The sequence below is a fragment of the Haliotis asinina genome, chromosome 7, assembly GCF_037392515.1.
Source record: "Haliotis asinina isolate JCU_RB_2024 chromosome 7, JCU_Hal_asi_v2, whole genome shotgun sequence".
NCBI lineage: Eukaryota > Metazoa > Mollusca > Gastropoda > Lepetellida > Haliotidae > Haliotis > Haliotis asinina.
This window is the reverse complement of record NC_090286.1, coordinates 11,840,497-11,854,534: the sequence shown is the minus strand read 5'-3', so window position 1 is coordinate 11,854,534 and position 14,038 is coordinate 11,840,497. Positions and strand designations below refer to the sequence as shown.

The 14,038-nt window shown below is 38.7% G+C and overlaps 1 protein-coding gene across 1 annotated transcript; it reads right to left on the bottom strand.

The window, feature by feature from the left end:
• Positions 1–171: 171 nt before the first annotated feature.
• On the bottom strand, positions 172–13,844 carry LOC137290696 (uncharacterized). Its single transcript, XM_067821777.1, has 10 exons — positions 13,124–13,844; positions 8,976–9,087; positions 8,110–8,271; positions 7,503–7,679; positions 7,278–7,351; positions 6,617–6,814; positions 4,710–4,803; positions 3,643–3,776; positions 2,901–3,044; positions 172–2,248 (listed from the first exon to the last, which is right to left on the bottom strand). The coding sequence occupies exons 1-10, from the start codon at positions 13,547–13,549 to the stop codon at positions 2,126–2,128; spliced, it is 1,644 nt and encodes a 547-aa protein (XP_067677878.1). The 5' UTR covers positions 13,550–13,844; the 3' UTR covers positions 172–2,125.
• Between the last annotated feature and the right edge of the window lie 194 nt (positions 13,845–14,038).

The following is a 14,038-nucleotide window of genomic DNA, read 5'->3' as shown; positions in this document are numbered from 1 at the left end:
TGATAAGCGAATGCTGTAACCACTAGACTACCCCACCACCCACTGCTGCAAGAGAGGCCGTTTGTCATACAACTGGTGCATATTTCAGCAGTGTAATGACATTAAGAACCAAGAGCATTCAGGTCGACCCCGTGTGACAACTGCAGGGAGGATACAGATCATGAAACTTGCTAAGAGAGAATAATATTTTATTGCTCTAACAGTATAAATTAATATTCCTACAAAAAATAATAACAAAAATGTACACAAGAATAAGAAATTTGCAAAACATGATCTTGCTATGAGAAATTTACCATCACACCAAAAACGCATGCATGACCCTTAATATTAACATTATTAACTTCATGAGAAGTAACAAGAGTAGAGAGTTGATAGGAGTAGGATGTCAACAAGTATGATATTGTAGTCACTGCACATCTGTACTGTAGGGTTCTAATGTTCAGGAGCAAACCAGTCTTAAGTCAATAAAAATCACAAAGCCATGAATCACACACTATCACTTCTCAAAGACAGGGCATTTTACATCAAATCAAAAGTGACTTAATTCTCATTTATGAAAAAATTCCTATCATGCAAACACAAGTGAAAATGCAGCATTCTTTTTACCACTAAGATGCACACTGAAATAACGTGTGCATTGCATCAAACAAATTATTACAACCACGTACCAAAATACACACAGATTAGAATCTATATAAAAGAATAGCGGAGATGATTCATCTAATTTTGTGTGTACAGATCAGTGATGTACGAGTCAAGTCGAGGTTCTCAAAGCATCCTTGATGTAAAAATCTGTTTTAAAGGTTTCCTACATGATAAAATATATTCACACAATTTAATTTTTATGTGAAACTGTTGACAGATCTTTTGTGATTGATACATCTCAATAGCTAGGTGTGAACTTGGTAGTTTAAACCTGGACTGTTTTTTTCTATATATATATATATATCTGTAATACAGAACACAGCAGATTTCGCAGATTGGACATTCCAGTGAACAAAATATTACTACCTTCTACTACACAAATTCATACAGCTTAATATCTATACAAAGAATGGCTGTGATGGATACATCTAGTTTTGTGCGTACAGACCAGTGATATACCGAGTGGAACACCATGCATGTATCCGCATAGGATATAAATATCATTTACAACATTCTGAGTATTCATGTCATTCTGATAATACAGTTTCTGTGACATTCCGATATAGTTGCAACGTTGTCTGATATACTGTTAAAAGGACATTTCATAATACAGTTTCGAAGAATTCTGTTATACATGACAAAACAATAAAAAACAATAACATTATATGCACAATATGCTCTTCAGTTTAATATCAGAATTAGCTGCCATTAATGGTATGCTGTTATGTTTTCCTATACCAAACACGGAACACAACATATTGTGCCAAGGTAGCAATCTTAACATGGATTTCTGGCAAGGTAATGGCAAATCTGATTATTGATCAGGATATTCGGACATCATTTATCAGTTTATAAAAAGACACTTAGAGAAATCATTTATCAAACATAAAGATTTTAAGCATTGGAGTTTGCAAGTTTTATGTAGCTTGTAAAATATGGTGACAATACATCAAAAACATATCTTCGTAACATGTAACAGGTCACGGTATGACATATATCATAACACAACTTCATAATTGTCACAGATGATGGTATGACATATCATAACACATTTGTAACAGATGACATGACATATATCATAACACATGACTTTGTAACATGCATCAGCTGATAGTATGACACAGTTTTGCAGCAGGTAATAAACCATGGTATGACATATCTGTTAAGACATGTTTTGAACCTGTAACAGATAATGGTATGACAATAGTCAAAACACATAATTTTCTAACACATAATAGATGATAGCATGATATCCATAGAAACACATCATTTAAGAACATATAACATCCCATGGAACTATATATATCATAACACATCAATTATTAAATGACAATGGTATAACATGTATTATGTACGATAAATTACATTTTGTGGAGAATTCAGACACAGTCCATCCTTGTCAGGTAAAGAACACGGGTATTTGAGCAGCAGATGTGAGCAGATGCACTTTATCTATTACAACCATCAATAATTTTCAAGTTTACGAGTTGACCGACCAGTCGTAATGCAAGTATGAGACCTTGAACTTCTTCGCTGCTAGGACCTCCTTCAGCTGGTCCTTCTTCTCACCTGCCCCCATGTTCTTGTAGACCCACTGTGCCACCTGCAACATGACCAAACTGCATGACACCATGACCACAAAGCATGATATGACTACATAAAATGACACTGTGGCCACATGCATGACCACATGGCATGACACCATAACAACACTGCATGACATGATGACAGCACTGTTACATCATGACAACACTGCATGAGGTCATGACAACACTGCATGACTATACGACCTCACAGTTTGGCAACATATGCACTCCTTGACCTCCAACAGGACAACACGACATTACAATGTCACAGCACTAAATGACAACACCATTCAACAACTTGACAATGCTTCTGCAAACATACCCTGTGTTCAAAATAACACATCACAACCATCAAACTGAATACCACATTGCACAACTGCCTCTGTTAATCATAGTGGTCACCCATGAAGAATTGATCTTCGATGTAAGAGACAACTTACAGGAACAGCCAGTCAGACTTGCTGACTTGGTTTGACACATGGCATCGTATTCCATAGAATGATGCTAATGTCAGATTATCTGGTCCTGACTCGAGTGTTTACCGATTCCTGCAATATAGCTGGAATGTTGCTAAACTCACTATCATTATGGTGTTAACTTAATATTAAAGTCACAATTTAATAAAAAGTTAGAAGAATGGTATAACTGCTACAAAATCAGGCGACCCACCTCCTCACTGTTTTGTCCAAAGTCCACCCCGTACCATTTGAATATCTGTGACAGATACAGTGTCTTCTTGGCCACATCCACCTGGCAGCCATCAGGACCATCTAGGAACGCCTCAGCAGCTGTCTGTAGCTGTTCTATCACACCCTAGGGAGACATGATCAACATGTGAGTGGTACATCATCTACCTTTAATGTTTCTCATTGTAGAAACTGTTGTATACATATATGGCAGTCACTGCTACTGGCTGTCGATGATTGAACTCCTTGCTGACAATCATGTCCATTTTTATGATTAGCATAGCAGGATTCTTGAAGATTCAGGATGAGACAGTTCCTAGAGTGCAGAGTGGAAATGACTTCAAAACACACTCACATGACTCATGTGTCACATTACATTGCTGTAGTACCTGTCTTGACCGGAAAATCCACTACATTTTGAATGTGTGCGTGTGCATGTGTGAGAGAGAGAGAGAGAGAGGAAGGACAAAGACAGAATGAGTGAGTGAGACTGCAAACTGCACACGTTGAGAATCAAATGCAGGCCTTCGGCATAATGAGCTTACACTTTAACCACTAGGCTACCCTAATGCCCTTCATGTCATATGACCTATCTCTGGAGTGACCTATGTGTGTGATCTATATGTGACATGTATCAAGACCATACTCTGATGTGTGTGACCTCCTCTTCTCTGTGTATATCACATGACCTGCCTATGGTGTGTGTCATGTAGCCTACAACCTACCTCTGGTGTGTAGGTCTTGATTGGTGGGCAGCTCTTAGCACCACACACAAGCCCAAAGTGGATGAGTGGTTCAGCTGTCTCTAGCGCGACCTTGAGTCGAGGATCAGTCTTGGAGAATGGCCTGGTGATCATGCCTGTGAAAATGGATACATCAGCAGTTGGTTATAAAAACACAATGCATTTCTGAAAGCAGCCAAATGTTACAAATGTCATTTATAGGATTAATCTTTCTAAGAACACAAAAAGGATATATGGAGAATAGTACACAAGGTCTCAATACATACAAACTATACAAAATGATTGTTCTTGCTATGCTATCTCACCTCACTTTTGCTAAGTCAGATACCATAGGAAGGTCACGAGTTTCGTATAATTCACAGCAAATAGACCGAGTGTATTTTATTGATTACCCATGTCTTACATACATTAAATTGACAAAATAACTTATTTTTGTTATTTTCATTGTTTCCAACCAAAACCAGTTCAATAGAGATGTTGCGGAAGAATTTTGCACTGTAGTACACTTTTTGAATAATGTCACACTGCAATGATGTCACTATGCCGTTCTTGTCTGACCCTTGATAACTGACGTCACAATGCATGTCAGTCGTCATCACCTCAGACAGCCTCCTACAGGGTAGTACTCATTAGCACCCTGTTTCTAGGTTTGAGGTTGTTTCACTTGGCTACCATCACTGGTGGAAACATTGACGCAGCAACACACCAAAGTTCCTAATGTTTACATTCCCACAATGAATACACGAATTTGTTATGAATGGAAAAGCAGACCTAACTCAGACGTCATCAGATAGCCAATCAAATCGTTATAATCTCAGGTCAAGCAATTATGACAGGTCAACGAGATGTGACAATCGTGTGACTAATGCGAGATTTGTATGCAACTACCCCATAAACTGACCATGTGGGTAATAAGTTGACCGTTTCATTGAGAGCAGAATCAGTGAAGAGGAAGAAACTTCAGCACTATTTTTTCGGAATTGAAAATTGGAATCCTAAATAAATCCTCCCCTCACTGGTTAAAGTCAATGATGACAACATGTACTCACCAACACCCTTCCTGTTTCCTCTCAGAACTCCGTTCTCTATGTCCTGGAGTGAGTATGGATAGCCCCCAATCATGTACTTCACTGTGTTGAAGAACTGAAAGCACAACCCCAGTCATGTACTTCAAAATGTTGAAGAACTGAAACAACCCTCCTCGTAATGCACTTTGCTGTCTTGAAGAACTGAAACAACCATCCTCGTAATGTACTTTACTGTGTTGAATTGAAACAACCCTCCTAGTAATGTACTTTACTGTGTTGAAGAAATGAAACAACACTCCTAGTAATGTAGTTTACCGTGTTGAAGAACTGTAAAAACAATCCCAATTATGTACTTCACAGTGTTGAACAGCTGAACAACACACCTAGCAATGTACTTTGCTGTGTTGAAGATCTGAATTGTTCACCCTAGAAGAACTTCCCATCAATGAAGGAATAAATGACATAATAATTTCTGGCTTCTTGTCTGGTTTCTTGTTTACGGAACCCTTCAACTATGTTTGTGATCTACTCAGCTATTACTGGTAAATATTAGCGAAAAGGGAGTTCCCAATAAGGGAAGTTTCCACATAAGGGAGTTCCTCATAGGAAGATTTACAGTCAAATAGATGTCCACAGAAACATGTGCTTGTGATAAGAGGGGACATAACCCATGAATTACACAGAAATGCAGAATTGTGCATCCTCAGTACATAAATGAATAAAATGGGCACACTAAAAATATATTGCGTCCACAAGACCATACCCAAATATTCTCTGTATAAAATTCTTGACAAGAACTATAGTTCATGTTTTTAAAGAAAGTATACAGACAGTTGACACGCTGAAGCCTAAAACAACACAGAGACACACACAAACTGAAGTTTCTATCTAACAATATAACTTGTTCATTGGTCACGATGGGAAGAGGTGTTGTTATCTTATCTCACATGTAAATGTCATTTTCTGATTGGCTGAGCGCTCTTCTATTATTTTCAATGTACCCCACTGCCAATGGTAATTCATTTGGTACTTTGTTGTGGTACTTCTTTATCTCAAATGACATTGATTCACACATGATGCACGGAAATTACCGATGTTTTGCAAATGCCAATCGAAGAAAAGGAGATAACTCTAAATTTGTTTCTTGTGTTGTCTGCAAAATCTAGTGATGGCTACAAAAAGATTTTCCTCACATTCCAATAAGTGCATTTTGACAAAACGTTCAAATGTGATCCCTGTGAATATTAAGATGGGGAATGACACTGTGGCAACTTTACTGACACTACACCTGCAGAAAAAACAACAAGATGCACGATTAGAATCCTTTGATTCACGCAGGTTGGCTGAAGTGTATGATCTGATACCCATGCTTCAAACAGTTCAAACTTAACACTGAAGTGTTCGTTAAGATTCATATGTTGTCACGGGTCCCTCGTGGCGAATGGGTACATCAGCCTATGCCCCCTCGTGACCAGTCTACAACTTATAATGTACCCTTGAAGTTTGTTTATGTTTTCTGAGCCCAAATGTATTTTGAATAAAGTATGTTAAGTTTGAATTGTTTGAGGCAAGGTTACAAAACTTTTTCGTAGCCATTGCTAGATACTGTGCTACAGACAAGAAAAACAGCTTTAGAGTTATCTCCCTTCCACTGATTTGTATTTGCAAAATAATGGTAATTTAAATACATTATACATGATTCAATGTTATTCGAGAGAAAGAATTACTACCAAGAAGTTCCAAATGGGTTCAGTATTTCCAGCAGGGTACATAAAAATGTTACTCGCTTGTAAACAGGGAACACTGAAAATAACATAAGAGCTCTTTTCACCAATCAGAAAACGACATTTTTGTGTGAGGTAAGATAAATTTGATTGTATGCATTTGTTCAAGCACAATTACTTGAGACCTCAACATGTACACCATACCTTATAGCGTTGCCACAGGTTGGTGGCAGGACCCCTCACAATGTTGGCATGGATCACAAGGGCATTGTACACGTTGATGAAGAAGGCAAGTTTCTCCTCACGAGTTGCATCAACAATCTGGACCCGAAGAAGTTCCTTAGTGAGCTTTGTGTAGCGCTCAAACTCACTGCTACCTCCAATCCCAGCGTAATTCACTTTCTGTAAATTGTTCACACAAAACACAAGGCATTTCAAAATGTGTCATTAAAGGTACATTCAGTGTCTACACAATGTACAGCCAGGCAATAAAATTGATTGAGTGGCATGCAGTCCTGACATGATTCATTTAAACTAAGAAACAAAATGATAAACAACTTTTTAGATTTTCCATTTCAGTATGCATGCAAGTTGACACCTGTGACCCATTCCACATAGTTACTAGGACGGCTGTTAGTCTTTGTTAAATTATGGTAGTTGTAATCATCTTAGTGCTGTGATCGCTTTGTGGAAAGGGGCCTTGGACCATACTGGTTATCAACATTGTTGATTTTCACTGATACTCATGCTGTCAGTCACTGGTTCAGACTTGTCATAGGATACCATAACATAGCAGCATGACGCAAGCCATAGTATAATAAAAAAAAAACTCATTCACTCATGCAGAGAAGTATTTGTGACATACCCGACCATCCTTGGACAGGAATGCATTGTATAGTTTCAGAATAAGTTTCCTCAGTTCACCTCCAAGGTCACTGGCTGGGGGATAAAACAAAGCAAGTTAGTTGACCGAGGTCAGATTGTTCACTTGCTTTAATGTGTGTTGAACAGAATTCTCAATGTACTATTATCAGACTGAACACGACACAGTCAGATGAAACCACTGAACTGTTTCCTGTTATTCACTTACCTTGCCGTGGTTCACACTCTGACATCTGTCCGATATCGTTTAGGGCGACAGAGTCATCATCATCAAGCAGACGATAGTACACCTTGTCGTCCCGGAATGGCTCCTGGCCAGACTTGACCTGGTGGCTGAAGTGTTTGGTCACCAGCTGCTGGCCCATCTCCACAGCACGCTCCCGCTCTGCATCATCATCATCATCATCATCATCATCATCATCATCATCATCATCATCACAGGTCTGGTTGGTTTTTTTTCAGAGTTTGCCAAAACATAATCCTTCTATGACAGGAATTTAATTGTCATCATGTACTGGGATGATATATACTGTTATATTACAAAGGGTTAGTCAGGTGTTAAGGGTTGTTTGAAGGATTTGACAAAAAAGTCAGTGAGCCAGACCACCTGATCCCGTTATTCGCCTCTCATGGGCTACTGAAGATCAAATCTAGCCCGCATCTTCACAAGTTGCCTGTAAGAAAACTGTTAAAAAATAGCGTGAAGATGCTCAAAAACCATACAGTTCTATTCATATTTCTGTGATGAAGTGATGTTCTGAGCAAGTTAGTGCTATAGTAATCAATGCCATAACATCAACTGAGCATGCTCTTACCCAAACCCTTAGTCTTGACAACCCAGTCCACGAACTCTTTCCCCATGAAGGACTTCTTGTGGACGGTGAGGCCTTGACGGTGGTCGGCAATCAGACCACTCTGTCTCAGCTCCTGCACAAGTCTCGCGTACTCATCTGGCTCACATGTAAAGTCACCAGCATCTGAAGAGAATTACATAGATCAGCACGCGAAATAATGAAACAGCACCAGCATTCATGCTTACATATTCCTGACTAACTTCAAGCTGATCTAACACTTCTGGTAAACTTCTTGAAACACTGACACTTCTGCCTAACTTTTGTGGCACATACACTTGTGACTACCTCATGCAGCAGATGTGACTACCTCATGCAGCAGCACTTACACTTCTGACTACCTCAATGCAGCACTTACACTTCTAAATACCTCAATGCATACACTTCTGACTACCTCAATGCAGCACTGACACTCCTGACTAACTCAATGCAGCACTTACACTTCCGGCTACCTCAATGCAGCACTTACACTTCTGACTACCTCAATGCAGCAGTTACACTTCTGACTACCTCAATGCATACACTTCTGACTACCTCGATGCAGCACTCACACTTCTGACTACCTCAATGCAGCACTGACACTTCTGACTACCTCAATGCAGCACTCACACTTCTGACTACCTCAATGCAGCAGACTTCATGCAGCAAAACTTACACCTTTGGCTACCTCAGTGCAGGACTTACAGGTACACTTTTGGCTAAGCTCTACTCTGAACGCTTTCATGCATCATCTACATCCCTGATGACCAACATGAAGTACCAACAGTTCCAGCAAACTACAAGCTGCACTAACCAAAATAACACACAACAAAACACACTATTAAACGAACCTGCTTCCTCCACTGCAGTGCTTGGGTCCGGGAGTTGAGGGGCATCTTTAGGTGGCTCATTGTTTTTAACTTCTTCAATCAGCTCATTAAGACGTGTCTTGTCTTCAGCTATCTGAAACATTACTTCATATTTTACAATCAAGTTTCTTTAACTAGAAGAAGTATATCTTTCCCAAGCTCTTGCTCATGGGATCATCCTATTTTACTGGTAATACTAAGAACACACAACCTCAAGTTAACACAAACTTTTCTACTTACTTCTTTTTCTGCTGCCTGTGTCATAAATATTGATTACTCAGCCTGTAAAATGTTACTGGTAAGTGCACAAGATCTTGAAGCAGCCAAAGTGATTATGTCAAGCCATAGAAAGTACACGTTTACAGGATTTGTGGCATAGTATTGCATGGATATGTTTGAATGTGCTCAAAAATATACTTTGTGTGGGTTAGTCAAACATAAATTTGAACTTTCTGAACACATGAAGATTAGGTTGCATTACATTAAAATCAGTTTCACTTCCTCATATTTTACATATCTCTATAGGACCCACACAGGATTTCTTTCCTACTAAATCTAGTTATTTGCATATCTCACTGATATAAAATAGGGCTCGATTTATTTCTATATTACTTGCACCAGTGCAACCAAATATTACAAAGTGCAACCTATTTATAAATCTAACTTGTGCAAGGTGCAAGTAAATTTGTATAGAAATGAATTAGCAGTAAATCTAATATTAAGAGCATAAATAAATGTCAGCCCATTTTTCATTTAAACTTTCTTAGCTAAAACATTGCTATTCCTAGACACGTGTCAGCTAAGACAGCTCTTGTAAATAGGGATCAGCTCTGTCTGTGTTGCTATAGTTTTAAGTTTTCCTACATCATGGAAATAGAGAATTTCACCCAAGTGTCTACTGATATCAAATATATCAACATAAGTTGATAAAGTAACAAATATCCGAGGCTTGTCCAAGATAGTTTTACCTATATTAACGAGTGTTGACATAATTAATATCAGTAGACACGGGGGTGAGATTCTAGTTATCATCCAAAATCATTCTTCATTAGTTTTCAGTGAAAAATGTACATCTCTGAACACAGTAATACCAATATATTTGCAGGGCAATGATGTCACAGCATTGTGACGTCATCACTTTCATGACGTCACAGCATTGCCAGGGCCTTGTCTAAAATCTACTGTCAATACATCTCCTAAGAAATATCATCTGACCTCACACAGTGGTATCTCCTGTGGAACACAGTTTGGGATGATAAATGTACTTATGTGCGCCAAACCCTCTGATGTTTTAACACACTACACCACTGCAACTGCTATTTGGCTGGTGCAGCAAGGTCTTTATCTTAGCTTGCACATGGTGCAAGCAACTTAACACCTCTTCAAACAAGCCCTGCATAATGAGCTGTCAACTTGCTGAATACGAACAAATGGTCTTCAATACATGCACTAACAGGCTTGTTATTTATCAACAATGTGTCTTGTGAAAGATATTGATTATCACACCCAGCTGCATCCAATAATCAAGTCTATATATTATTTAGACACAAATTCATGTACAGTGAAATCACATTATCATGAACTACTTTCCATTGATTTACTGCAGAGACCATCCGTTATATAGTCTTGTTTTCAACATCAGACAGTGTTACACTAGCAGGTGATTAATGACATCATGGTGTAGTATCAACTTTCAGCTTTTTACAGAAGATCAATAATCAATAATCATTATTAATGTAATCTGTATGATTCAAAGGATGTCCGGTTGACAAAGCTTCAACTTTAAATTACATGGCTAGTTGTGTCCAAATTTGATGTGTTGAGCTTGTTGTTTTATCTGTTCATATTTCCAGTCAGTTCACCTTTTTTGTTTCTTCAGCCTCTATACAACACTTTCTCATCATATTTGTTTACACATTTCCACATAGAAGTAAAACAATTTTGAATTTATCTCCAAAAACTTAATGTGGTAGAGTTCTGTATATAGTGATCATATTTTATCAGTTAGCTGTTTTACTTAATAATATCATCTATATAATTCAGAAAAACAGCACCTTTTTGTTTTCCTTTCAGATGTATAGATCAATCACCTTCACTGATTTATATATAATCAAAATCTCCCATTTCAGGCTGCATAAGATATTTAAGCAGTAGTAAGTAAAGTAATATCAAAGCTCTTTTCTTAAGTGACTTTCATTGGCAAGTCCACTTCAGTATGTGACTTAATGATTGGCTAGCTTTGAATTTAGTGTCCTATTTTTAACGCCTTTTTGTTCACATCTGCATTTTTCTCTGCCACACAACAATGTGCTCTTGGACACATACAACATCAGAACCTGAAGGGGTTAGTAGTTACTATTATTATGTTCTTTTTATGCCATTCTCATGTATTTATCACTTCGTGCAAAGATATATCAGATTAATGTTACATTTAAACATGTCACAGATACTTTGTGTGTATGTGTGTCTTGAGTGTGTATGTACAAGAAATTCCACACTTCATTGTATGTGTGGTTTTGTTGATCTAAAGGTACTAACCAGGGCCTAGATTTTTTAAGCTCTCTTAGTGCTAAGACAGTTTTAAGTGAAATACATTAACTAATGACTATTGTAGCGCTAAGAGGCCCTGTATTGTTTATCACTGAATGGATAATAGTTTAGATTTAATTTTTAGATGTGTACATAAACTAGTACCTGTATGTTTACTATCATGAACAGGTAGATGTGGCATTATCACATTGTCAGCTGTGTGGGCCACAACACACCTGTGGGAGTCATAGTGTACATACATTGTTCTGATTAATTGAACATAACATCATGCAATATTGCAATAAGTCAGTTTACATTACTATCCATGTAAAGAGTTCTGCCTTTATCCCCCTTGTTTCACATAGTAAATTTTGCAGGGGAGTCCTTCCCTGGTGTAATATTCCAACACTGAAATACATTCATTGATTGCTTTTTATACCTGTTCTAGTTTATTGAATGTATATTTCGGGTGAGGTATGCATGTCCGTTTGTAATTTTGATTTTTGAATGGGTGGGTGGTGGGGGGTTGTATGGGCAGAACTCTTACCAATATCTGTATCACATATGATTATGTGATTGGCTGCTCTGATATATCAAATTATGAGATGGGAAACTACATTGTTATTATCTATTTAATGTTACAGGGTGTCTGTTTGTCACTCACTAGTTCATATCAGAAGAAATAAACTGACCTCACACCCTAACCTGTGCATCTTGATTGCTTCACAACTACACATTAATGGCTAATACATTTGCACAAAAATTAGAGGCATGGTTATGTGTGAATCATCATAGATGTCTTGGTCATCCACCTGCTGGTGTTTCCTGTCTGTGTGCTACACTGGACCTGTTCTGAGGTAGTCAGTGTGTTCATTCACAATTACCAGGAAATTTAGGTCCCATTTTAACAAGACTCTGTTTTACCCGATTTGTTTCTGCACAAGACAGAAATAAGCAGGGAGGTAGTAGATTCCCCTGCATAGCTCCTAGTTCAACATCAATAAATTAGGCACAATCCGAATACTTAGGAGCATATGTCTTGCTATAACTCCTATTTAACTACCAAACACTTCCCATGACAATTAACCTCCCATGGACTCCCATCCACCCGACCACACCAACAAAACACAATAACAACAATAGTGCTCTGCCAACACACACCACACCAATGACTTAGCACAACCTGCATACATACTCTGGAAAGACATTAATCCATCAGAGACTCAACACTGAAACCATCCAACCATATCCCACGCATGGATATTCAGTGTCCAGTTCTGGACTGCTGCCAATACAGTGTCTAGGACTCCTGCCTAATGAGTCTAAGACTGCTGCTGCCTTTACCATACCTAGGTTAAACCCTAAAACCACAGTAATAACAGACTGCTTAGCTGTACCTTCACCCTACCATATCTTTACACCCCAGACACACATTACTGAATATCAGAGTCCCTCTCTTAGTAATACAGCACCTCCTTGAAACATACACCTCATAAACAGGATAATTACTTCTCTTACTCTAACTCACATCTCACAACAGCCTACCACGTATATTAGCTACCCCTCGACCAACCTCACCCTACTGACAGTCACGCCCTCACCAGTTTTTGTAGGTCGTCGTTCCCTCCGACGTGAACTGCATTGAAGAATATCTGCGGCACCGTCTTCTTCCCCGTACGTGACTGCAGCTCCTGACGACACTGTGGGAACTTATCCAGACCGACATCGGAGTATGGTAACCTGAGTTCCTGCAGACTGTTCTTAGCTCTCATGCAGTGAGGGCATCCGAGGATGGAGTACACGATAACACGTCCTTTCAACTCCATTGCAGGTAAGTGTTTGAATGCGGATGTAAAACTCTGCGCAGACGACACGCGCGACAGAGCCCGTATTGACTGCCTCGCTAAGTAAAACTGCCGATTCACGATTGGAAATACGAATTGCCATGTCATTGTTGATGCGAGCTGTAACCATCGCAACAACAGTAAGATACATTTACATATAAATGCATGCAATGCCGGACACATGCAAGGTTACTGTTCTCACGAACCAAGGGGCATAATCCAAATGACAAGTGAGGTATCCACCTTCGTATCTGGAACCAGTACGGCTGAGTATGTCAAATGCAGGTTACAGGTCGTTGACCACTCACTCACCTCACTGATCGCAATAATTCAGTCTCGTCAACAAAATTTAGCAGAATGTTTGGCGTGAATTCAGTGAGATTGAAAGGCAATCCTTCAACAAGTAAAGTAGGGTTTACGTAAGAGGTTACATGAGACCTGGAGACAACTGTCCCACTTAGATAACAGCTTAATACGGCAGCAAAAGGCACACACTTATTCAGACCAATTAACTTGGTTGGTCAAAATATCAAAATATGTTTTTGACCCTTAATATATATCATATATGTTATTTGATTCAGCTTGACGGTTCAGTTGGAAAAGCTAAATTCTGGAACTAGCATTGGACCGTCCATAATTTATGACGGCATGTGAGTGTGTGTGTGTGTGCGT